Genomic DNA, 26219 nt, shown 5'->3' on the forward strand with positions numbered 1-26219 from the left:
TTTTTTATTATTCAAATATTTACATAAATTTCAATGTACTTGATTTTTAACATTGTTTGCATCATTGTCATCATTAATTTCAACAATACTTAGACTTTTTGTATATTCAATTATTTCATTGTGTTCTAAAACAGATACAATAGGTTTATGGTAACTAAAGTAAGAAATGAAAACGTTTGATTTAAATATATTTAAGTATCGCGTAAAAACCGCATCGATCGTCGTAGCTGTACAGCTACAGATATACTACTACAAGCATGTCGGTGACGCGAACGCATAAGATTTCACTCATCCAAAAAGCGTCTAACGCCCACAGCACACGTCCGCTGCGCGTGCGCCAGTTATGAGCATGTAGGTGACGCGAACCTATAATATTTTCCTCTACCAATATGTGTCCAACGTCCCTAAGTTTTCACTTCAAAAAAAATAAGAAGAAATATGACAGCGACACGGAATCTGATAATGAAAATGTTGTGCCGTACGCTGATAGTTCCTCTGATGATAATTTTGGAGAGAATCCTGTCATGGGAGACTGGTCAAAGATTGATTAGAAGATAGTAGTCTCCCGGACTTCCCCTACTACAGTCCAGTAAAAAGTTCGAACGTCTGGAATATTATTCGATAAAAGACGATTTATTTTCAAGAATATCAGTTATCATAACATCATACGCCACAGTAGACACCGACATATACTTTCTCAATGAATAAAAATAAACCCATAAGGTACTGACTATACAAGACCAATTGGCAAAATATGCACAAGGGTACCCATTGAAAGAAAAATCGGCAGAAGACGTGAGTAACGCTTTAATGAAATACTTCGGTCCTTCGAGTCCCTGAAAGGATCCATTCTGAACAAGGTTCCGAATTCCTTAATATAACCTTAAAAATGATAGAAAAACTTCTAAATATTGATCACACCTTTTCGGTCACTTACCACCTCCAAAGCAACGGCGCGGTTGAAAGGTTTCATGCTTTCCTAAAAGAAACGTATCGTACGTACATGTTACAAAAAAAAACGCGATGCGAAATTCTGTAAATCAGCTATTAAACTTTCGACTGTAGCATACAATATATCAAAACACGCTGGTACAGGATTTATGCCGTATGAACTACTGTTTGGTTATAAGCACAGGGACCCATATCAAAACCCAAAATCTAAGGACATTTTAGCCAACGATTACGCTAATAAAATAAACGACATTTTTATGGCGATTAGAACACAAGGTATCGATAACATAAAACGTTACAAAGAGAAGGTAAACAGATGACATGACGATGACGTCGTATTTAGGAATCCTCTCATTAACAAAGACACCAGTTACCCGATTTGGGAGGGCCCATATGAAATTTTAAAATTCCTTTCCGATAAAAACTTTGAAGTTGACAAAAGGGAAAGAAACAGAAACACAATAGATAATATTGATCAAATTAAACCTTTTAACGATGAATTCATTGTTTCAGGACACTGGACATGTCGGTAGCCGTAGTACCTAATAACTCCGCTAAACAGAACCGGAATATTTTTCACCATTTTGGATCACTATTAGTAATAAGCTCAAACTGGAAAATAGTACCAGTTAAAAGTACAAAGGAAATATTTAACCAAGTTCAAGACACCAAAGCCTATTACAACAAATTAAAAACATTAGACGTAGACAATAAGAGTAGCAATTTAGGACATTATCATAAATTAACCTAAGGTATAGCGATTAAGAACTTACACTTAATTACACGAAAATTTTAAAAACGTACGTAAATAAAAGACAAAAACGTTCTTGGTTCTCACTTAAAGGAAATGTCTCACATACTGTTGTCGGTACTCTTGAAAGCATGTAAAAATCGACCACTTTAAATGACACTATTAATACGATAAATAAAAATGAATAAATTATCCAAAAGAATTTCGATGAGTTGAATAAATGGTCAACTAATCTAAATGATGTGAACATAAAAATTAAAACATTCATTAAACAACTAATTTTAGAGATAATTTCCATCCTCTACATAGAAATTCAAAACATACTAAATCTGGAACTTACGCAAAAATGGGAATGTTGCACCCTAATATAATGGATCCAAAATTATTGATAAAAGAACTGAAGTAAATACAGTCGGAATTAACAGAACAAAACTTCCATTTAAAGTAAACCCTGATTCGGTCCATTTGTACTTCGCAATAATTAAGCCAAAAATTTACATCAATAAAGATTGATAAAAAGAGTGAAAATAAGATTAAAGGTTCCGTTAATTGACGCAACACTATTTCATCTTTATGAAATTTACCCTTACCCCGTAATCGATCCAAAGATAAAAAAATACAAAACTATCCATCCTTCAAATTCATTCCTGCCTATCGAACAACGAGGCGGAAACTGAGTTGGCGTTCCATGAACAAATGGATATACTTGAAGAAATTATGGATCTACGAAGAGTTCACCGTACAGGAGCGATCCAACTCCAGTCAGTGCGAAGCGGAAGCCTTCGGGGCCACCACCTTACCCACCTCATGCGAAATCATCCAACTAAAACTCAAAGAAAAACTGTTCCAAAGAGTTGACGATAATTTATGGCTGTTCTACTCCATCATCGAAGATAGCCTGACTTTCAAATGTCCAGATCAAGGAATGACTAAACAACAACTACCAACTACGTGCTTTCTACAAATGGAACTAAAAGGCATTGGATATTTGAACAATGGGGTAAAGATCATGGCACAACATAATCGAACATCTAACATCACAATAAACGTAACTCTCCCTGAAATACCCTTCGACTGCTGTACCGAAGAAATGGAATCACTAGAGGATCCTAAATTAGAATCTTTACACATAGGAACTCTCAAGAAAGAAAATTTGGAATTAGAACGGAAAAGTCTACAACAATTTTCCAACAATGTCAACGAACAATTAAATAAACCCTTCGTTCAAATCAGACGAAATTGGGTTTACACACTTCTATCTGCACTTGGAGCAATCGCTGGTAAATACCTACTGGTGCTGCTGTCCCAACTGTTTGAGAATGATATCACCCCGGAGAAGATGTCAAACCTTAAGAAACCTCATCCCATGTCTACAAATCATCAACTGTAATATCAACAATCCACAGATTTCCTATCGGGATATCCAAACCTCCACAGAAATGAGGGAAATGGAGATGGTACCCATTGCCGACGAAAAAACACTCAAAATGGTCGCCATCAACTCGCATAAAATAAGTTGATGATGTAACCCAATAAAGAATAATCAGTACGAGTTGATCATTTTAGAATTTAAGAAAATTTAATAGAGATCCTTTTTCTAGCTTAAAATGTAATAGGGTAACTTAAATGTTTCCTAATTGTTACTTCATATTGCCAGAATTAATTATTGTCTAAGAAGGGAGGTGTTACGTATGGGTTTTAACAGTAATATTATTTTCTAATAGCAATTAAAATTACCATTAAGTGACGTAAGCAAATTCTTTTACGAATAGAATAAAAGGGCCTACCCCAAAAATTGTAAGTTAATGTAGTCTTGAGTCTTAAAATAAATGGTTAATGAAGTAAACATTACCTTTTACTTAAATAAATGTTGCCGTAGGCTAAGCTCACTCAATTAAATACATAAAAACCGACGAAGTTACCTCAACTTAAATAAGTGTTCGGTACTTATTCATATTAGAACAATTGGAAAAATCTACGTACTTATCTTAACGATTAAGGCCAGAACTAATTACGTGTGTGTAAGTAGTAGTTCGTGAACCTTTTAATAGTTCTTCAAAACCTCTGCACGTAACTTATAGTAACTTATATAGGTATATGCATGGTAGCAAACTTACACGGTGTAACATTTTCATTAACAACGTTATTACATGAAAGTTTCATCAATACATTTTATATGGATAGGTAATTTCAACCAACGTCGCACTTCGGTAGTTATGAGAAATGGAATATTCTGCTAACGAAAACATTGACAATTCCAATTGTAATACTTATACCGGAATTCAAGTAAATGCGTTAACATCATAGTCACTTTTATTTAATTCCGATGTAACATTCCACGTTAGAGGAGAATTTAATACGGAATATTCAAGACATATATCTTAACAACAAAGTAATTACCTGGATATTTAAGAACTGAAGGCGTTGCTCTTAAGTTGGAACCAGGAGCATATACTGCAATATCTAATATGTACACTGTAAAAAATATAAAATTAAACTTAAATTTCATTAACAACATGCTTGTGCCTAGCTAATCATTTGTAGTGAATTTTAAGTACAATTTGTTGTTAACATTAGTGGGAGTTCTTCCACTAATAAAAATTGAAAGTGTGTATTTAATAAAACCTGTTCGAGAAAATTACTAATAAAATTGATTGTTTTATGCCCAATGTAATAAGCACACCATTGTGATGAAGAATATGCTGCAAAATTTAGTTGTTTTAACAAATGACTGTTGTCACCTTAGTTGTTTTTCTGCAATTACTACACCAATATACAGGGTGTAACTAAAATAGATACCGATCTTTGGAGAGTATAAACTAGATGCAATAAACAATTGCACAGTCATTTTTTTTTTAAGAGCGTCATCCAAATAATTGTAAGTTCATTAAAGCAAATTTCCATACCACTATTTAGGTACTGGCAATATGCGTTACTTTTGAGAGTGGTTTTAAGTAAACTTACCAAAAAAGTCGAATAAGTTTCCGTACATTTCGCACCAACAATTACCGAAAACAGTTGTTGCAATTGCGAAGGATGTACGATATGCGAATTTGTCTCGCAATAATAGTGATTTTTCTGAAAATTCAAAATTCCGTCCCACGTGAAACAAAATTGTCTGTAAACAACATCCTATGAATAGCATTACACTATTCAGCACTTTTCTTTCGAAACCACCAACACAAATACACTCGCGGCCGATAATTAGTTTCAAGTAATGCTTGCATTGACTACAACCGGTAATTATTATTTGGTTGGAAAGGGGTAATTTGCGAAGAAAATTTTGTAAGGATAAACTGAGGCTTATTAGGGTTATTGCACAATTATATTTAAGGAAGAAAGAAGAAAATAATCGGTGTTGTATGTATTCTGTTGAGTGTTTCATGAAAAATTTTTCGTTTAACCTGTACTAACGGCAATCCTAAGCAGCCTCATACGATCTGACAACGTTACATTATTTTCTAAACACTAGAAACCACACAGATTCTCTTCTCTTTCTGACACTATTTCTATGTATTTCATTATTTCTTGTCACTTCATCATGTTGCAACGTTGCCAGCTTTTTATTTAATCACTTGTCGTACCAGATCTATTTATTTAATAATAGCAATTAAGCTATACAGTCAAATTGTTTAGAATTTGACTACCTGCGTTATAACATATCAGTATATCATATACTGGCTTTCTCAGACAAGTGGTAAAAACGGTTCTATTTATATTGTCCAAAATATATTTTTTGACGATTTGACATAAACTGTACAATTTTTAATAGTCAATAATACTACATATTAAAAGGCTGTTATCTTCGATTCTAGACGATCAGAAAGCATATTCAGATTATAATTGTGCAAATTTTAAACAATTTTGTAAGAAAATCCCTTATACGAGACAACTACCTTAAATATATATAGGTATATGTATACAATACCTACGTATTAGATAGGAGAGAGCAGGGTTGAAGGTGCCTAGGTATTTTGACCAATCCTTGAATATATCGACTAAAACAAATGTACGTCGAAAAGTTTTAATTTATCTTACGTTAAATTTAATCTTTAATATTATTTTACATCTAGCTTTTGTGCATTTTCGATAGATTTATATGGAGATTAACTTAAACAGCGGTGGTAAATCACTATCGTCCCCTCTCTGTGGTTAGTTGTGCCGTTTATAGTGTAATGTTCGTGGGATTGACAAAACTTACCTCGAAGACTGATACCGACAAAAACGATTTATTTACACTAATTATTAAAAAAATTAAAAACAGTATTAGATTATTAAACTTAGGTTATGAATTATTCTATTTATTTACACTACTGTTGATAAATCACTATTCACTGCGCTATTTGTTTAACTTCTATCACTGTCAATTTATTTCTCCTTTTCACTTCTGCAACGGTCAATTTATTTCAACTATACCCTCGGCGATCGTCCCTTCCTTTAAATACTGTTTTGTTTTCATCCTGGAACCCTCTAGTAACATCCTGATGGTTTTGTTTTTCTTTGAACTATTTAACTGCTTTCCCAGAACGCAGGTACGACACACACATTTATAAATACGGCGCACATGAAGAAAGGCGCCGGCGAATCGATAAGCTGTCCACGCACACGTATTCCCGATCGCACACAAATACGCTCGTGCTCGCTACAGTGCCCCCACCTTAAGGATGTCCCGAAACACTTTCACTTTCCGTTTCGTAGAATCATGCCGGAATCTGCAGTTCTCGCCTTCACGACATCCGCTCCGGGAATAGAAGTAACAGTAAACGGTCTTCTCATGATTGGTCCGATTCGGGTTATTACTGCAAATGAAAATGTCTATTCCAGTACGGCGGAACACCTCTTCGATCATGTTCCGTACGATCCTCCAATCTAGGTTGTCTAGTCCACAACCAAGCTTCCGAATCGCCAGCTTCTGTAGGTTATTCTCCAGAAGATGTCCGCGGAGTTCAATTACTGCGTTCCAAAAGTCTCTATAAGTTGGGTTATCAGAGCATATTCCTTTAGTTACTAGGTAATAAATATTCCGTCGTTCGTCAGGCAGGACAGTTTTCTTCCTTTCTGTACTTGGTCTTCAAGATGTTCCAAACCGTCAAATCTGCGTTTGAACTCGGACGCGAAACCACGGCTCATTCTGAGATCCTCTGAAACGCAATGGGCCAGTGAATATTCCTTAGATATTGTAAAGAGGTCTCGTCGGATTTCTTGCGTCACTCCAAATCTCCTGTTAACATGAATGCCTTCCTTCATGAACACTTCGCATGTGGGCTCGGAAGGAATAGTTCTTAATAATCTGGCCCGCGCCTCTTCTTCATTTGCACCAATGAATGGAGCCAGGCGATTAAAATGGACTACCTTCGGCTTCCCATTTGGAATTTTCTTAATTCGGTAGATCACGTCGTTAATCCTCTTCCGTATCTCATAGGGTCCTTCCCATTTCTGTTGGAACTTAGGTGATAGTCCACGGCGACGACGAAGATTATACAACCAAACAAGATCACCAGTTTGGTAGTCACCTGCTGTACCCTTGATACCGTAGTTTTTTGATATCCTGTCATCTCCTGGTTCACAGCCGAATTTAGGTCACAAGGTAGTCGTAACACTCTTCCAAAAAGGACACTGGCAGGTGTTTGGCCAGTCATTTCGTGGACTGATGAACGGTATGCCATTAAGAATAAAGGCAATTAGCGGTCCCAGTCCCTTTGGTGGTCAGACACAATCTTGGAGAGATATTTAATCAAGGTCCGGTTCATTCGTTCCACCATGCCATCCGATTATGGATGGAGTGGAGTGGTTCGAGTTTTATTTATTCCTAGGAGCTCGCATATATAGCCGATTCGAAATTCCTCCCTAGGGCACCCCAAAACGACTGATCAACTCTTTCACCAGCTCCTCAACTATGTTTTCCGACTCTTGGTTCGGAAGGGCATAGGCTTCAACCCACTTGGTGAAATAGTCCATAACGACCACGATGTACTTGTTACCTTTCTCGGACTCTGGGAATGGACGCGCCACATCGATTGCGATTCGTTCGAAGGGGCCACCGACATTGTATTGACGCATTGGCGCCCTTGGCCTTTTCTGTGGTCCATTACTCGCGGCAAAGGTGGTACACGTCTTACACCAATTCTTGACATCTTCCTTACAGTTCACCCAATAAAATCGCTCTCGAACTTTCCCAAGCGTCTTATTCATTCTGAAATGGCCTTTCCAATTTGATCACTCAAGATTTTCTCCATCAACCTTTCGGCGGAGCATTGCATCAAAAGGCATAACTGTAAACTGCCATAAGCCGTGCCGATCGAGAATGCGGTCTTTTCCTTGTCGGCAGCATCTAAAGCAACTTGCCAGTATCCGCTCTTCAAATCGAGTGTAGAAAACATTTTCGAGCCAGAAAGCATATCCAAGGTGTCATCAATCCGTGGTAGTGGATAACTATCTTTCTTGGTTACGTTGTTGAGCTGTCGGTAATCCACACAAAAACGGGTTGTCCCATCCTTATTCTTTACCAAAACTACCGGTGATGTCCATGGACTTGAAGATGGCTCATTATGCCGGTCTCCTGCATTTCGTGGATTATTCGCTCTGCTTCTTCCTTCTTGGCCAGAGGCAATCGGCTAGGTCTTTGACGAATAGGCTGCGCATTGCCGGTATTGATTTTGTCGTTTACGATATTGGTCCTTCCCCTACCATTATTGTCAGTCTCAAAGACGTCGGCATCCTGACAAAGTAGATGTTGCACTTTGCATTTCTGCTCACTGGTTAGATTCCTGCAATACCTGTCAATCACTCCACTTATTTCAACAGATACTGTTTTAGAATTTACCTTTCGGGTTACAGCCTCCTGTCTATTTTTGATGAAATAGAACGCATCTTCTTTCTTAAATTCATGTCAAAATCGTATTTTTGTTAAACGTCCAGCCCAAGGATTACGTCATCTTCAATATCTGCCACAAGCACTCGATGGTCAAAGACAGTCTAACCGTTTTCAAGTGACACGTTAGCTCACCATGAACAACCACTTCTTCTCCGGTAGCCGTACGCAGAACCCACTTAGTTGAGACGACCTGGTTATAACCCTCGACTACGCTGGGTTTTACTATGCTCCTAGTGACCCCAGTGTCCAAAAGAAACACGCATCTTCGTCCATTTATTTTCCATCTAGAAGTAGACTGTCATTCTGGTGCTTCAAGGTCTTCGTAAATGCAGCAAATTCGGGGTCTTTTTGTCCATGGGTCAACGTTTTCCCCGTCACGTCGACCCTATCTAGTTTTCCTGCTGTTGACGTTGAGTACTTGGGGAAGGAGTACTTTTCCTACAGTGCCTCCTCATATGGCCTAGTTCTCCATAATTCGAACATATTAGCTTTCGAATTTCTTTATCGAACTTTGAGATGATTTGCAGACGGATTATTCTAAAGATTTTGACGAATTCGTTTCTTCACACAGAAGCCGAACCCTTCCCTATTTGCTATAGGCCCGTTTTACAGTTTCGCACTCCAATGCACGAGCCAATGCATCAGCTAGCGTCTTAGGTGGGTCAAGACGTATTCGTTGTTGAGTGTCACTATCCCGAAGTCCATCAGTAAATGCCTCCACTGTCAACCTTTCCATCAATTCTTCTGCAGTCTTAGCATATCGGCTTCGAATTCTTGTAGGGATTTCGTTGGTTTCTGCTGACGGGTTTTCAGTTGGATGTGATACACCGCTGTTAAATGAGCCCCGCCGTAGCGCAACTCTAACCGTTTTATCAACTGTTCAAAATGTCACATGCATCTCCACGAAGCGCAACGATCAACGCAATGGCTTTTCCTTCATGCACCCAGTTATTCGCCTTAGCAGCCGCCTCGAATTGCTTGTGGTATGTGGCCCATGAGGACTTTCTGTCAAACGTTGGTAGTTTTACTCGTGTTCTTGATTCTACACCGCTTCCTTGGCTGATTTGACTGGCTTCATTGAGTGTACTAGATGCGCCAACATACTCTCCGATTGGTTTTGTCTTTCCATTAAGAATCAATTCTTCCAGAACTTTTATCTTCTGTTCTGTTTATTGAATATTCTCATTAAATTTTACTTCCCATTTATTCTCCAAACTTCTACTGGTTTTTTCTTCCAATTCACGTTTCAAACTTTTACTATTTTCTTCCAACTTATTTTCCAAACTTTTAGTGTTCTCTTCCAATTTATTTTCCAATTTTTCTAAACTTTTCATCATTTGCGACAATTCGTCTTCGAAAAGGAACGTTTCAGGATCATGGCAATCCTTTTTCAACGCCTCCGTGAGCCGTCACTGAAGTTCCGCTTTGTTACCGCTTGTCGCTACATCCTGTTCTTCCAGTTCTCTTCTTAACTCAGCTATTTTTAGTTCGTACAACTTCTTTGCCACTGTAATGTCTTTTACTCAACTGACACCAGTTGTAATGTTCGTAACAAAATTAACTTCGAAGACTGATAACGACAAAAACGATTTATTTACACTAATTATTATATTATAAAGGACAGACGACTGACGAGGACATAGAGACAGAATGGAACTGCATTTAAACGTGCCTAAAGTTAGCAGGAGAAAGGAGGAAATACAAAAACGGAACAGACGAAGAAGGACAAATAAAGATATAAGGCCATAAAGTGGGAAATAAATAGGAAGTGTAGGGCATCTAAGGAACAGTGAATTACAGGGGGAAATTCTCAAACAAGCAGGACAAGAGGTTAGAGATCGTTTGTATAAGCTAGTTATTATAGTCATACCTAAAAACAGGCGCAGATAGATGCGAGACTTCCTATGCGTCAAAAATCATAACTCGAATTGTACAATGGAGAAAACGATAGAAAAAAGAAAGAGGGCTCACATAGGATTTGTAGATTTAGAAAAAACTTTTGACAATGTTAAATAAACTTAAAAATGTAGGAATGAGTTACAAAGACAGAAGAGTGATACTTTGTTTCTATAAAGAGCAACTGGCAGTTATAGAGATGGGGCTGCAATGTAGAGAAGTAAATATTAGGAAGGGAGTCAGACAGGATGCACACTGTCACCGCTACTTTTTAATCTATATATCGAAGACGCGATCAACATCACTAAAGACAGGTCAACTGTAAGGATAGATATACAGGGGCAAAAGATTAGTATGCTTAGATTTGCAGATGATATAGCAGTATTAGCATCTAGTAAGGAGGAGTTAGAGTAGCGACAAAACAGTAATGTATGAAAATAAATAAAAGTAAAAGAAAAATACTGGTATGCAAGGGAAGAAAAATTAGGGAAAGAGCGAATATAAAAATAGGAGACGAAATATTTGAAGAAGTGGCCGAGTTTAGGTATCTATAGGAAGTCAGATAAGTCAGGACTGAAGGAGTAGTAGGGATACAAAGCAGAGGATAGCGTAGGGTCGGGTTGCCTTCAATAAAAAGAAATCACTTCTATGCTTGCGAACGCTTAATTCTGGTTAATTCTGAAATTCGGAAAAGGTTGTTAAAGGTGTATGTTTGTAGCACGATACTGTACTGGTGCGTAACATGCACAGTGGGCGCGGCGGAAAAGAAAAGGTTAGAAGCGTTCGAAATGTGGTGTTATAGGCGAATGATGAAGATACAGTGGACAGAGAAGGTTAGAAAAGGAGAGGTGTAAGAAAGAGTAAGAGAACAGAGGCCTCTATGGAAGTCAATATGAAATAGGCGAGATAGTTTGGTAGACAATTTCTCAGGCAAGAAGGTCTAGTCAGGGACATATTAGAGGCAGAAACGGAAGTTGGGAGGAGTAGAGGTAGTCCTAGATTAGATTACTGTTCGTTAAATAGTTAAGGATATGGGTTGTTCTTGCTTTAGGGAAATGCGAATATTAGCTCAGGATAGGAAAGAGTGGAGGTACATGTCCAACCAGTCTTAGGACTTTAGACGACCTTATGGTGACGATGATGAGCCTTTAGAGAAATAGGACAGTTGACGATTAGACAATAAACCGCTCGAGTAAGTCTTTTTACCAGTTTCCACTTCCTCTCATCTTTTTTAAATGGCTTCTTATATTGGTAATTTTCAAAACAAATCAACAATCAATCAATAGAAAATACGATATCGCTCACAGTAATAACAACCATTCTACACTGATACATTGACCTAATGCGAGTGACTGATACTGCTAATTATTTATCAGCAGAGTGATAGCGGCGTTGCGCTGTTATAATTTTCTGGGCAGTTTACCAGGGTTTCCTAGCTTGTACTTTCAAATACGTTTTTTACGAAAGCGGTGTACTTTTTTTGTTTTACAGTGTCTCGGCACCTCCTGTTAGCTTCGCACTTATTTCAGTTATTATTATTAATAATAAAATATTGAATTTCAGAAAGGAAAGGAAATAAGTATAAGCAAAGAACCAGTTACAACCGATTTCACATATCATTGTATCCATGAAAACCGTTTATGAAAGTTTGGAAATTAGAAAACAATGGATAAAAAAATAAATTAGTGAACGACCAAACACAAATATTTCATTTAAATTACGTCACAAATAGTATCATCAGTATAACAGATACTTTTACCTATAGGCAATAAAGTTTTGTTCCCAATTTATAGACATTAGGCATTCGTAACCTAGCAAGTTTTATAAATTCTTTGAAGGTGACCTTTTGGTCAAAACATAACATATAAGAGATACCTCATTAAATTCAGTGAATCCCATACAAGTGTTTTTCTATTATTTCTTTTTCTTTTTATAAGTTCTAATTATTCAGTGAAGGCTACGGTGATGCATTACCGTGCCTTCTCTGGTATACTTTAAAATCATCTTAGGTATAAAAATCTAACTTCATTGGAATAAAGGTATTACTTACAATAATGTCATTATTTTAAGTAATATTAATGTATAATAAATTTATATTAAAAATTGATTTAAAAGATAATAGGACTCCTACAAAAGTATATATACTTACAACTGACCACCATCAAAAGTATTACAAGCGTATTCTTTCTGGATAACATTTTGAAACTAACAGAGTAATTGGTTCTGTTATCCACTTAGTAGGTGCTTCTTTTTTATATAAAATATCGATCTTGATAAACAACAACAATTGAACGAGTACTACTGACTGTTTGCTTTCAAGATAGACCAAAACAAAGCAACTTTTAATGCGTCATCATCGTGCAACGTGATCTTAGTCTGTTGGTTCATCGAAAAATAGTGGTCTATACCCGCCCTAACCAAAATTTTCCATGGTTGCATCCAGTGAAATTGTGCACTGGAGCTTTTAGTCTGTTTATTAGCATGATTTTGCACCTTTTATACATATGATACCAGTCTAGTGTTATCTGATTGAAATCCATAATTTGATAAAAATTGTAAGAAAAGTAATTAATATAAACGCTTTAAAATCCAATACTACGAATATTATCCGGTTATTATTGATGAAATTGTTTTTGTTCTAGATACAATTTGCAAACGCTAGGTAATGCACTATTTAAAAAAAAATTACAAATTATCACTATTAGAAATCTTAAAAATAAATAATAAATAAATCAAAATAACAATTTGTTCGTACAAACTATTTGAGGCATGCCTCCCAAAAACAGCATAGGTTGATCATTTTTTGAAATCAGTGGGTATGTATTTAATTCTTAAATTCTATTAAAAAATCTTTTGCGAATTTAAGAGGGGTGGGTTTATATTCTTAACAAATAACGCTCTGAATTTTATAAATCATTTATTTACTACTACTAACACGTAATACGTCTGGCATAGAATTTTTCGTTTCATTTAAATTAAAAAGTACAAAAAACTGTAACAAACTATATTAATTTAAATAATATGCATAAATAAGCAGAAAACGAAACTAAAGAAGAATGTTATTTTGGTATTGCGATTTTTAAGATGGATTTATGTTCATTTTTATTGAATAAATCATTTTTTTCCGAAAAATCTTCATAAATATAAATTTTCAGAAATCACAAAATGCAACTGATGTAAAAGTTATGGATAAAATTCTTTAGTATTACCAAGATATTTTTGATATGAGTATTTGAGCATATGTATTCAGTTGTTAGATTCCATAAAAGAAATTAAAAACAGTTGGGCATGAAAAAAGTGCTTTATATTTTAATTGTTGTCATTTCTCCAAAACATGTACATTTAAAAACAGCTAATAGATAGAGTTTGTGTTTAATAATTTTCCATTTTAATGCCTAACGTATTGTAAACACCACCAACGAAAAATATCAACACGCCTACAATAGTAGGTATATTGAACCGCCAGAAAGATTTAGTGTACATCAATCTATCCAATTTTCTATCAAACATCGCATATTATACTGTCTGTAGATTTTTGCAGAAGTACGTTTGATAAAACCTACAATTCAATTTCTGTAATTTGGTCTTATAAAGTTTTTGTGAAATACGTTTCAATTAGACTTAGGTACTTGCCCACTTATCCCTTTTGAAATTGAAAATTCAAGATAGATATCCTTTGCAATATCTTTAGTTTTAAAAACGACTCTGTACATTATTTCTACTTTGAAAATGAACACAATTTACTAAATTTCACTATATTGATAATATAAAGGTTAATTGCTGTTGTCAGGTGTGATTACTTCATAGAAACTCTACGTAGAGGTTATAATGAGAAACTGCTATCTGAGAGAGTAGTGAACTCTGTTTACCTGATAAAATTACTCTAAAGTGTTTTGTTCTGTTCGTCATATTAATCTCGAGATAATATTAACAAGTTTAGCAAATCTCAATTTACTCAAGGATGTGCAAGAAAATATCTACAAAATAATTTGAGTCGAGTATTAATTCCTAAGAGTTTAGTTTGAACTCTAAATAGAGTCCATTGTTGGCAGTCAATTGCTCGCTGATATATGTTATATCCTGATTTTTTTACGTTAGAGATAACATAAATTTATTTTGCCGAGCTAATCCTGGTAAATACCATAGAGATAGTTACGGGCAGATTAGTCGATACGCTGCAAGATGTAGATATTAATAATCACTTTTAAATGCAACTATCGTCTTGGAGAGTGTTCCATTACTTAGTTGTAATTCAACTTATTTAAGTTAATAATATCAACTTCTGAATCAAAAAACCAAACTAAAGATAATAAGTTTATTACTTAGGAATTGAAACACATCTAAGGGATGAATGTCCCTGTACCGATATTTATAGCTTATTCTTTTGATAAGGCCTAGTCACTATCAGTGAACTATGGCTGTTTGCTTAAATATTGTGAGAAAGTCTATATAGACAAAAGTTAATATTGTTTATGAAATACTTATCTACCAAATACTTATATCTAACATATACAAAGAATATCCACTCATCATTGGCTGAAATACAGACTTTTATGGATTTTCTAGGTTTTTTAAAGTCAACGTTCAGGAATGATCAATTCAGTGCAATCTAATGCGAAATAAATATACCGTTTGTTCAGACTTTTTACTTTGCATGCAAACAAATCTTCTATTTTCGCAAAATTAAGATATATCCCATAATAAGTGCAATTTATCTAGATAATTTTGCGTCCTTTATAACAAGATGACATAACTTTGCATTGGGTTTAATTTAGGGTAAGCCGTACAGAGATTTCCTCTTTAAGGAACTAACGGATTAAATTATTTCATTGTCTCACGTCTGCTGTACTCCATTGCTCACTTCATTTCAATTAGGTACAGGGTAAAATCGCTTGGCGCAGAACCGAAAGTCAAAAAGAACTATTTTGTCCAAAATAGTGAACATATTTGACCCTTTAGGGCTATTAGGACCATTTATGTTATATGCTAAGTCAATTACGCAACAACTTTGGACGCATCAGCATCAGCCTGTATACTCTCAGTGGGACTACTTAGCCAGACAATTGCCACCTTTAACAATAATTCAAAATTTGACAGAAGAACTATACATTCATGTTCGTTCATTCGTAATGGATACAGTGCCTTACATAAAATCAAGCGACAGACAGGGGAACGTAAAAAGCCAATTACTCCGTGCAAAATCACGAGTTGCTCCAATACACTATCCACTATCCATATCTCGCCTGGAGTTATGTGGAGCTCAGTTACTGTCAAAATTATTTTATCAAGTTTCCAACACTATCTACTTACCATTTGATCGAGTACTTTCGAGTAGCGACTATTACGCTTCATTGAATAAACTCATGTGTCGCAGTTGCTCAAAACATTTGTAGCAAATCGCGTAGCAGACATTGAAACCAAAACAAAGATCGAGGGAGAAGGTGTCATGTGCCTTCGGGGTGTAGTTCGGCAGATGCCTTATCTACAGGTCAACTACCTGAGGACTTTTAACGAATGAACTGTTGAATGAAGGTCCTTCCTGGTCAAGGGAAAAGGAAGATATTGTAACTTATAGTGCAGTATTGTTTCACGCTGGTATTTAGACCATTCTGTATATGATCCGTCAAAAATATTGGGTCATAAATGGACGCAAACATGTACGTAAATCAATACGATCATGTATTCCGAGTTCCGAGCTAATTCGCCAACCAGAAACTACATGATAGGAAATCTTCCAGAAGTTCGAACCTCTCAAAGAAAACCATGTTCCAACGTAAGTGTTAACTGTTGCGGACCAAATCTTATAGATTGAATATGAAGTTGTTTCAGGATTTCGATATCTTTGTGGCAACAATTTTTAAGTATTTATGGTATTAATAACGGTATACATTTGATTTCGTTGACTTCCTGTTAGCTGTATGAAAACTTACATTAAATTAAATAACTTTCGAGTTTAGGGTGATTTGGTAATATTTATAAATATTTGTAGCATCAAAAGAAAAAGGCAGTATATTTTCGCTGTGACTAATATGACTTAATTATGTGACATATGACCAACATAATTTAGACTATTTATATTATTGAAAAGTTAATGCGCTCTTCTATACACGAGACTACACTCATAAACACATACATGTGCCACGCTTGGTATAGTCCAGTCAAATAATAAGGGAAATGGCTAAAAAGTACTTATAATGGAGAAAATTATTGAAACACGGGTCATTTTATCGGAAATTTCGTGAGCTACACGAATATGTAAATGAAAATTATTTGCCTGGCATAGGNATTGCAAATTCGATTATCTCGCGAAATATGAAAGACATGGAAAAAAGTTTCAATAAAAGTTTTTCACAATGTCATTTTGTCAAAAAAAGTATTAATTACTTTTTTTCATATCCCTCATAGAACAAGAGTTTTGCACACCCAATGGCATAGAGGCCTCAAAATTGGCGGAATTTTTTAAAAAATTTAATACTTAGTAGGTAAGTATTTTAGTCTAAAATTAGTAGTAGAGCTAGGCGACTTATTTTAGCACGTGTTATTGTTGATGCTGAAGAATTATTCATAGCCTCAGAAGGTAGGTATTTATGATCTTCATACTTAAGTTTCATTTGGATTCTGTTTTAATGTTCGTGGGTTTAACAAAATTTACTTCTATGATTGATAACAAAAACTATTTATTTACACGAATTATTAATATATCACTATACACTGCGCTATTTATTTCACTGCTATCACTGTCAATTTATTTCTAATCACATCTGCAACAGTCAATTTATTTCTTCTTCTTCGGCGATTGTCTCTTAGTTTAAATAGTCTTTTGTTTACTTTCGGGAGCCTTCTAGAAACGTCTGGATAGTTCCTGTTTTCTTTGAACTGTTTCACTGCTTTCCCAGAAGGCAGGTACGACACACACATTTACAAATACGAGCACATGAAGAAAGGCGCCCGCGGCTAGTCGGCGAATCGATAAGCCGTTCACGCACACGTATGCCCGATCGCACACAAACACACTTGTGCTCGCTACACAATTGTGATTTAAAATAAATAAGTTTTCGGGAAATCTTTATATAAGCTCTATTGAAACAGTCCTGAATGGCTTATGCAAAAAGAGATCTCGTCGATACGTTCGATAGAATTGGCACTACTACGTATTTGCGCAAACTTCCTCTAAATTTAAGAACAGTCGTTATAGAGAAAAAGAAGGTTAAATTATACGAAAATCAGTTCCAATGTTGATTTTGAAGAATATAATTTAATTTAGAAAGTAATCTATCAGTAGTTACAAGGTAGTGCGGAAGATGGCCCGGCTCCTAGGATAGCCCACTTTTAAAATGATTATACGAAGCATTTGAAATTTCGCGGGTTTGTGCTACTAGTGCCATATACAATAGTGCAAGTGAGTTTCATTACCGACGCGTCGCCATTTTGAAGGCAGATGACAGTTTGCTTGATCATGTCAAGACGATGCACGTTTTATAAGCTCCATTATCTAAATCATTTTGAAAATTTACAAATTTAAAACAAATCTCGTTGCTCTAAACTGTGTGTTCAGTCCTGACTGTATATACATATATTTTAATTCTATAGTTATGTGGGAATTCACAAAAATATTTCATCCAAGTTAACAACATGTTTCAGGCAATTGTGAAGTCCTATTTTGTTCAGTTTATTGCCCTTCAGGTACCTTTGTCGGACCCCTTGGGTCAAAATATCTGTACTGCTTAATTATTACTAGCTTGGTACAGCCTGTTCACCCTCTCTCCCTTCAGGAGGTCTGTTTATGTATTTAAGTTAGTTTTAAGTTGTACAAAGAGCATTCTTTCAGTATCTTTGTAGACGTTAACTTTGTTCATTTTAATCCTTTGTAAATATAATAAATAGTTTAGCAGTTTCTAAATTTTTCATTCCAATCTTATAACGGTTAATATCCAAAAAACAAATTATAGAAATAGTTACACCGAAGTTCTTTTTTAAATGGACGTGTAACGTACAGAGTCGTCTGTACATTTTTTATTGGTCCTTCGAGCCGGATATCCGTTATTATACTTCAAGTAACAAAATAATCGCAAAAACGCCGTTTTGGACAACAGCAGCCGACGGAAAAAAGTGCACATTACAAAGGAAACTCAACGTCTACCTTCAGTGAATCCACAACGCAGCCGCTTGGTATCTCTTTCTGGATCATCATCGGAACAGTGGACACAATCAGCAACTACCATCATCAATTTCATCCCTTCAGTCAACAATTGAACAGTCTTCGAGTGGGCAACTTCAGGCGAATCAAGTTTTTAACCACCATTTGTCCCGACAACCTTCAGGAATTTCACAAGTAAGAATTTTGATTCACTTTCCCTTATTCCTTTCTACATTATCTTATTACGTATATTGCTTCTATTTTTTCTAATTTCGAAGATTTTATTTACATTTCTAATATGACTACGGAATCGTTAAAATCTCTAACTAAACAACGTGGTGTTGCGAAAGGTCAAATTACACGCCTTCAAACCTTTTTAAATTCACAAGAAAATTTCACATTGTCTGTATTAGAATTTCGTAAACTTAAATTAGAGGAATACTACAATAATTGGTGTGATTTACAATCCCAAATAGAATGTTTAGATGATAACGTAGAGTACGATAAAGATAGGGAGGAAATAGAAAATGTTTATTACGTATGTGCAGACTTAATATCAAATCAAATAGAAAAGTTAAGTTTAAATAATGGATCATCTAGTAGTGAAACGTTTCAAACCACCAGTCATAATGTATCGCAAACTATTTTACCAAAAATTAACATTAAACAATTTAACGGGGACTTTCTAGAATGGCATGGTTTTCATGATACCTTTAAATCGCTGGTCCACGATAGTAATGCTATTTCGGCTATTCACAAATTTCATTTACTTAAATCATACTTAATAGGTGATGCTTCAGCAGTAATTGAGTCATTAAATGCTTCTGAAGAAAACTATCTTGTTGCTTAGAACCTTTTACAAAAAAGGTTCAATAACCCCCGCAAAATTATTCATAGCCATTTACAAGCCTTTTTTGAGCTACCTGAGGTTACAAAAGATTCAGCGATAGCGTTAAGATCTCTAGCAGAAAGAGCAGAAATGCATATCAATGCATTGAAGGCATTAAATCAACCGGTAGATTGGCATGAGATGTTAATTTACATAATTTCTGCGAAATTAGACAAACAATCCCGAATAATGTGGGAACGATCACTTGAAGATAATGTTATGCCAACCTTTTCCGACTTTGTCTCCTTTTTAAATAAAATATCTAGAGATTCCCAACCAGTACCTTTATTTAAAAATATAAATAATGCATCCAAGTTTAATCAATTGCATCAAAAAAGAGCCTCGTTTCAACAAAATAAACGTGATACTCATTCCTATACTTTCCAATCAAATTTAAAATGTTCAATTTGTTCACAAGGTCACTTTATACACAATTGTGACAATTTTCTAAAATTAACTCCTCAACAACGGTTGGAAGCTGCTAAAAATTCACAACTGTGTATAAATTGTCTAAAATCAAGTCACAAAACATCCTTATGTAAGTCAAGTTCTTGTAAAAAATGTCACGGTAGACACAATACATTACTTCATTTCGATAAAAATACAAGACAAAACGACATCAGCTCTATACAGCCTAATATTAGTAACGAGCCTGCTACGTCAGCATTCACTACCATTCAATGCAACGAAATCTTACTGTCTACAGCACGTATTATCGTATTGGACAAGCAAAATAAAGAACACGAGTGTAGGGTTTTGTTGGATGGTGGTTCGCAGTCCAACTTTATGACCGAAAGGTTAGCAAATACATTAAATCTACAAAAACAGCAAATTTATTTACCCGCTTCTGGACTAGGTCAATCTCAACAAATTATTCGGTATAGCGTTAAAACAACAATAAAAAATAAGAATAACACTTTTGCAGAGCAACAAACATTTTTTGTTTTACCTACAATAACTGCTAAACTACCTTCACGTGTCGTTAACCGCAATAGTTTGGATTTACCAAAAAATTTACGTCTAGCCGATCCAGAATTTCACAAACCAGCAGATATTGATATGCTGTTGGGTGAATATATATTTTTTAAATTATTATGTGTAGGTCAAATAAGGTTAGCTAATGATACTACCGTTTTACAGAAAACTAGATTAGGCTGGTTAGTATCAGGTAAGGTCAATACAAATCACTCTAATTCTATACATTGCCACTCCGCCTTAACTCTCGAGACACAACTCGAAAAATTTTGGAAATTAGAGGATTGTACTGCCACAAAACATTTATCTAAAGAAGAAATAGCATGCGAGACACATTTTCAAAATTCTTTAAGCCGTGATGACTCAGGACGTTATGTAGTTCGGCTGCCGTTCAACGCAAATCAAAATAAATTAGGCAATACTTACAACTCTGCTCTAAAACGTTTTTATTCCTTAGAGAAAAGATTAACACATAATTCTAACTTACGTCATGAATATTGCGAATTCATGAATGAATATATAAGTTTAGGTCACATGTCTAATATAACCCATTCAGCTAACAAAAATTCAGGTTACTATTTACCACATCATGCTGTAGTCAAGGAAACTAGTACTACAACTAAAGTCAGAGTAGTTTTTGACGGCTCATTAAAATCGGACACGGGACTTTCCCTCAACGATACGCTCATGGTTGGTCCAACAATCCAAGATGATGTTTTTTCATTAATTGTCAGATTTCGCACACATAAGTACGTATTAACTGCAGATATTGAAAAAATGTTCCGACAAATCAATGTTCACGAAAATGATACAAATTATCAAAAAATTTTATGGCGCAATAGTCCTGACGAACCAGTTCAAACATTTAAATTAAATACTGTAACATATGGTACCGCATCTGCCCCCTTCTTAGCGGTTCGGTGTCTCAAACAACTAGCAGTCGATGAAAGCACAAAATTTCCTTCAGCTTCTTTAGTTTTAGCAAACGATTGCTATGTAGATGATCTTTTAACGGGTACTTCTACTTTAGAAGATGCTTATAAACTACGAAATGACTTAATACAATTATGTCAGTTAGGTGGATTTAATCTACGTAAATGGTCTTCAAATGAACCCTCGTTATTAGAAGGTCTCCAATATATCTCTAACGAAAATAATTTCTGTCTAGATTCAGCTGCAAGCAAGAAAACATTAGGTGTATATTGGGATCATAATGATGATAATATTAAGTATAACGTTCCTAGTAGTCAGTCTTCTGGTAATAATATCAGTAAACGTACAATTTTGTCACAAATCTCACAAGTCTTTGACCCGTTAGGATTATTAGGGCCAGTAATTATTTTAGCTAAGTTGATTATGCAGGAATTATGGCTATGCAAACTTGAATGGGACGAATCTGTTCCGCAAGCAATACATAAATCATGGTTGCAATACCGACAACAGCTTTATCTTTTAAACAATTTTAAAATTCCTCGTTATTTGACTAATAATTATATTAATATTCAACTTCATGGCTTTTGCGATGCCAGCGTGAAAGCTTATGGAGCGTGCATATATTTAAGATCAGTAGACGCTTCAGCTAATGTTACATCACGGTTGATATGTGCAAAATCAAGAGTTGCACCATTAAAATCAACTACACTGCCACGTCTCGAGCTATGTGCAGCAGTACTATTAACAAATTTATTTAAAAACACCAAAATTGCTTTAAAACTTAAATTAAATTCTGTCAAATTTTGGTCGGATTCCACAGTGACTTTGCATTGGATAAATACCGAACCACACAAATTAAAAACTTTCGTTAGTAATCGAGTCGCAGAAATTCAAACTCACTCCAACCCTAAAGATTGGTCACACGTTCCTTCCGAAGATAACCCTGCGGATTACATTTCACGCGGTCAGTTACCATCTGAATTTTTAAACAATAAAATTTGGGCTCAAGGTCCTGAGTGGCTTTTACAAGAGGAGCACCTCTGGCCACGGAACATAACTTTCTCAAAAACAGACATTCCAGAACGACGAACTACTGCGCTAATAATTAACACTAGCTGGTCCAATCTACTTCTTCGGTTTTCATCCTTTTCCAAATTACAGAGAGTTTTCACATATATATTACGTTTTATATCAAATTGTCGCAAATCAATAAAATTGTTAGGTGTACCTTCAACTCAGGAATTAAAAGAATCACACGATAGACTAATTATTTTATTACAGAGCGAAACTTTCGCAAAGGAAATACAGGACCTAAAAAAGGGACGCATTAACAGTAAAAGCAATATAAATAACCTTAATCCATTTTTAGACAGTAAGGGAATTTTGCGAGTTGGGGGTCGGTTAAGGTACGCTAATATAGCATTTCATAGAAAACATCCAATTTTATTACCACGATCACATCACATTACGCGTTTGATTATTTATGGAGAGCACATTAAACAAATGCATGCGGGAACATTAGCTACATTGAATTCAGTAAGGCAAACTTATTGGCCGATTGATGGGAAAAATACTACGCGACACATAATTCGTAAATGTTTAATTTGTTTTAGAACAAAGCCTTCCTTAGACAATAATTATATCATGGCCGATTTACCTCAAAGTAGATTCAATGCCACTAAACCCTTTCAAAACGTAGGCATTGACTATTGTGGACCATTTTTCATTAAAAAAAAAGAATTTAGAAACCTTAAGAGACTAAAGGTGTACGTAGCAGTTTTTGTATGTTTTTTAACTAAAGCTGTACATTTAGAACTGGTTGGTAATCTATCATCAGAATCATGTCTCTCTGCAATAAAACGCTTTGTAGCAAGAAGAGGTTGTTGCACAAATATTTATACAGACAATGCAACTAATTTTGTAGGGGTAAGAAATCAGCTGAAAGAGCTTTACGAAACTTTTTCAGTCAAAAGACCACAATAATAAAATAATAAGTGAGCTTGGTGCAAAGGACATTAATTGGCATTTTTCTCCTCCTGGCTCTCCTCACTTTGGTGGGTTATGGGAGGCTGCAGTTAGATCTTTTAAACACCATTTTGTCCGCGTAGTAGGTGAAACTTTATTTACATATGAGCAATTATATACCTATGTAGTGGAAATAGAAGCAATATTAAATTCTCGCCCTTTGACCCCCTTATCCTCAGATCCTAACGATTTTCAACCTCTTACTCCAAATCATTTTCTCCTTGGTGAATCAAATTCTAACTTGCCTGAAAATGATTTCACGAACACGCCAACGAATCAGCTTTCTACTTGGAAGCACATACAAAAACTTAAGCAACATTTCTGGGCACGATGGTACAAGGAGTACCTAAACGAACTACACGTCCGCAGCAAATGGAACACTTGTCCTGATTCCAAAAATACAATAGAGGTAGGAACCTTGGTCCTTTTAAAGGAAGATCATCAACCACCACGGCATTGGAAATTGGGGCGTGTAGAGGCAGTGCATCCCGGTGAAGATAAAGTCATTCGAGTAGTGACCGTAAAAACCGCGAGTGGATCCTTTACGAGAACAGTGAAAAAAGTGTGCGTGCTGCCGGTTCTCAAATAAGTGTGAATAAGAACTCAGATTGTTAGCACTTTAATGTTATTCATTTAATTATTTTTACCTTTTTTTTTTTCGTATTTAGATTTGCTTTTTTTTCTTATTGAACATAGTCGTTCAAGGTGGGCGGCATGTTCAGTCCTGACTGTATATACATATATTTTAATTCTATAGTTATGTGGGAATTCACAAAAATATTTCATCCAAGTTAACAACATGTTTCAGGCAATTGTGAAGTCCTATTTTGTTCAGTTTATTGCCCTTCAGGTACTTTTGTCGGACCCCTTGGGTCAAAATATCTGTACTGCTTAATTATTACTAGCTTGGTACAGCCTGTTCACCCTCTCTCCCTTCAGGAGGTCTGTTTATGTATTTAAGTTAGTTTTAAGTTGTACAAACGGCATTCTATCAGTATCATTGTAGACGTTAACTTTGTTCATTTTAAATCCTTTGTAAATATAATAAATAGTTTAGCAGTTTCTAAGTACTTCATTACAATCTTTTAACGGTTAATATCCAATAAACAAAATATAGAAATAGTTACACCGAAGTTCTTTTTTAAATGGACGTGTAACGTACAGAGTCGTCTGTACACTGTGAAAATTTATATTTAATCTATCTGTCAGCGAATTATAGGTGAGTGTTATTATTTTATTTCCTTTTTCGTATTTTTATGAGGTTATACTCAATCCGAGTGTAATTTCCTATCACGGCCCATAATATAATTCCCAAACATAGCCCGGGCCTTCCTAGGTTTATTGAAATGTAGTGTTAGTATATTTTTGTGTTTGTATGTTTGTTTATTATAAGTTTTGTCATGGATGCAAGGTGGATAGACTTGATGATATGCGTCAAAGCCAAAAATGAAGTCTGTGTGGGTTTAACCAAAGACAATGAGGAGCATTCATATGTCCAGCGTGCAATTAAAGTTCTGATTAAGGATAAAGTTATTAAGTAAATTCACTTTTGGGATTTTTTTTAGTTTTTTTAGTAGTGTACACACACAGTTAAAGACAGTAGCGTCTAATTTGTTTTAATTAATTAAGTATATTTTGATTGATCTCAAAGTTAATTTTCAGTATTCCTTAGATAGCCCACCTATGAATGACATTAAAAAAAATATATAAAAAATACCTGATTTATTTTTATTTTTGATAAGTAACTTGCAAAGTTGATCTCAAACTTAAATTTTATTTTATTTTATTTAGTATTTTGTTTTTTTTTTATAGTTGATTTTCATTTTGATAGATTTAAGATAGCCCACATTTAAATTTTTGGTTGATTTTTTTAACTTTTATGAATAATGTTATGAGAAGGATGTGTTTTTATTTTCATATTTTATGTTAAAAATGTTTAAGTGTTTATAATGCATATATTTTCATTAATATTTTTCGGGCCATCTTGAGCGACGAGCTTAGAAGATAGCCCAATACCAAGTTTCTAAAAAGTGTTTACATTTGTGTTAAAATGCCAAAAGCTTTACTGCTTTTTTAGATATCTTGTTTCTCAAATAAATATATAACAACTTCCATTATGTTTTTTTTTTACTTTACTTATCTGCAAAATTTTAATGGGTTTTGAAATTAAGTGGGCCTTCATTGGCGCCTGTACCTTAGTAAAAATAAAAAATAATTGTTCTGGGTGTTATGATACAATAAGGCATACTTACGATAATTGCTTTAAGGACGTTCCCAAAGACCAGTGGTTCTCAACCTACGAATACGATTTCCCTATATCAGTTACCCACTTGTACTGTAAGAATTAGTTGACCAGCCCTACGCTCTTTTGCCCCGCCTCCCGTGCACATAAGCGAAAAAGTTGACTTACAGCGTCGCTTTATTCGACTTGACAACGTTTCATATTTGTATCGTCTCGAACTGATGAAGGTGAAAAGATATTGTTAGCCCCTGTATGTGAGCAGTCATCGTAGACTAAACAAATGACGTTGTAATTAAACGACGAAGGAACGCTTGTCCCGTTTGGGCATTTAGCTGCGACATTCGGGCCTGGCATTATTTTTGAGATAACTTCTCTATTACCTCCATTAAGTTTACCATTCTCAATTTCGCTTATTTTTAACATTTTTAGTGTCTTTAGTACAATTATTAATAAAAATAATTAAAAAACACTGTTTAAACAATTAACGAAATTTATGTACCAACAACAAATTAAACAACAATACAAACAGATGGTAAAAATAAAACA

At 35.1% G+C, this 26219-nt stretch overlaps 1 protein-coding gene across 4 annotated transcripts in view; it reads right to left on the reverse strand.

Moving 5' to 3' along the window:
- LOC108740376 (endoglucanase A-like) overlaps window positions 1–12682 on the reverse strand; it is a 30381-nt gene extending 17699 nt beyond the window's left edge. For 2 of the 4 annotated variants that reach the window (XM_025976455.1, XM_025976454.1), the window contains exons 1-2: window positions 12622–12679; window positions 4103–4177 (exon numbers count right to left, since the gene is read on the reverse strand). In XM_025976455.1, coding sequence (XP_025832240.1) covers window positions 4103–4177; window positions 12622–12670 — 124 coding nt within the window. In that variant the 5' untranslated portion in view covers window positions 12671–12679. Of the gene's footprint in view, window positions 1–4102; window positions 4178–4666; window positions 4712–12621 lie in introns of those variants that run through there. The other 2 variants (XM_018474675.1, XM_025976456.1) reach the window with 2 other exon arrangements.
- Between the last annotated feature and the right edge of the window lie 13537 nt (window positions 12683–26219).

The sequence above is a fragment of the Agrilus planipennis genome, unplaced genomic scaffold, assembly GCF_000699045.2.
Source record: "Agrilus planipennis isolate EAB-ADULT unplaced genomic scaffold, Apla_2.0 scaffold75, whole genome shotgun sequence".
Classification (NCBI taxonomy): Eukaryota; Metazoa; Arthropoda; class Insecta; order Coleoptera; family Buprestidae; genus Agrilus; species Agrilus planipennis.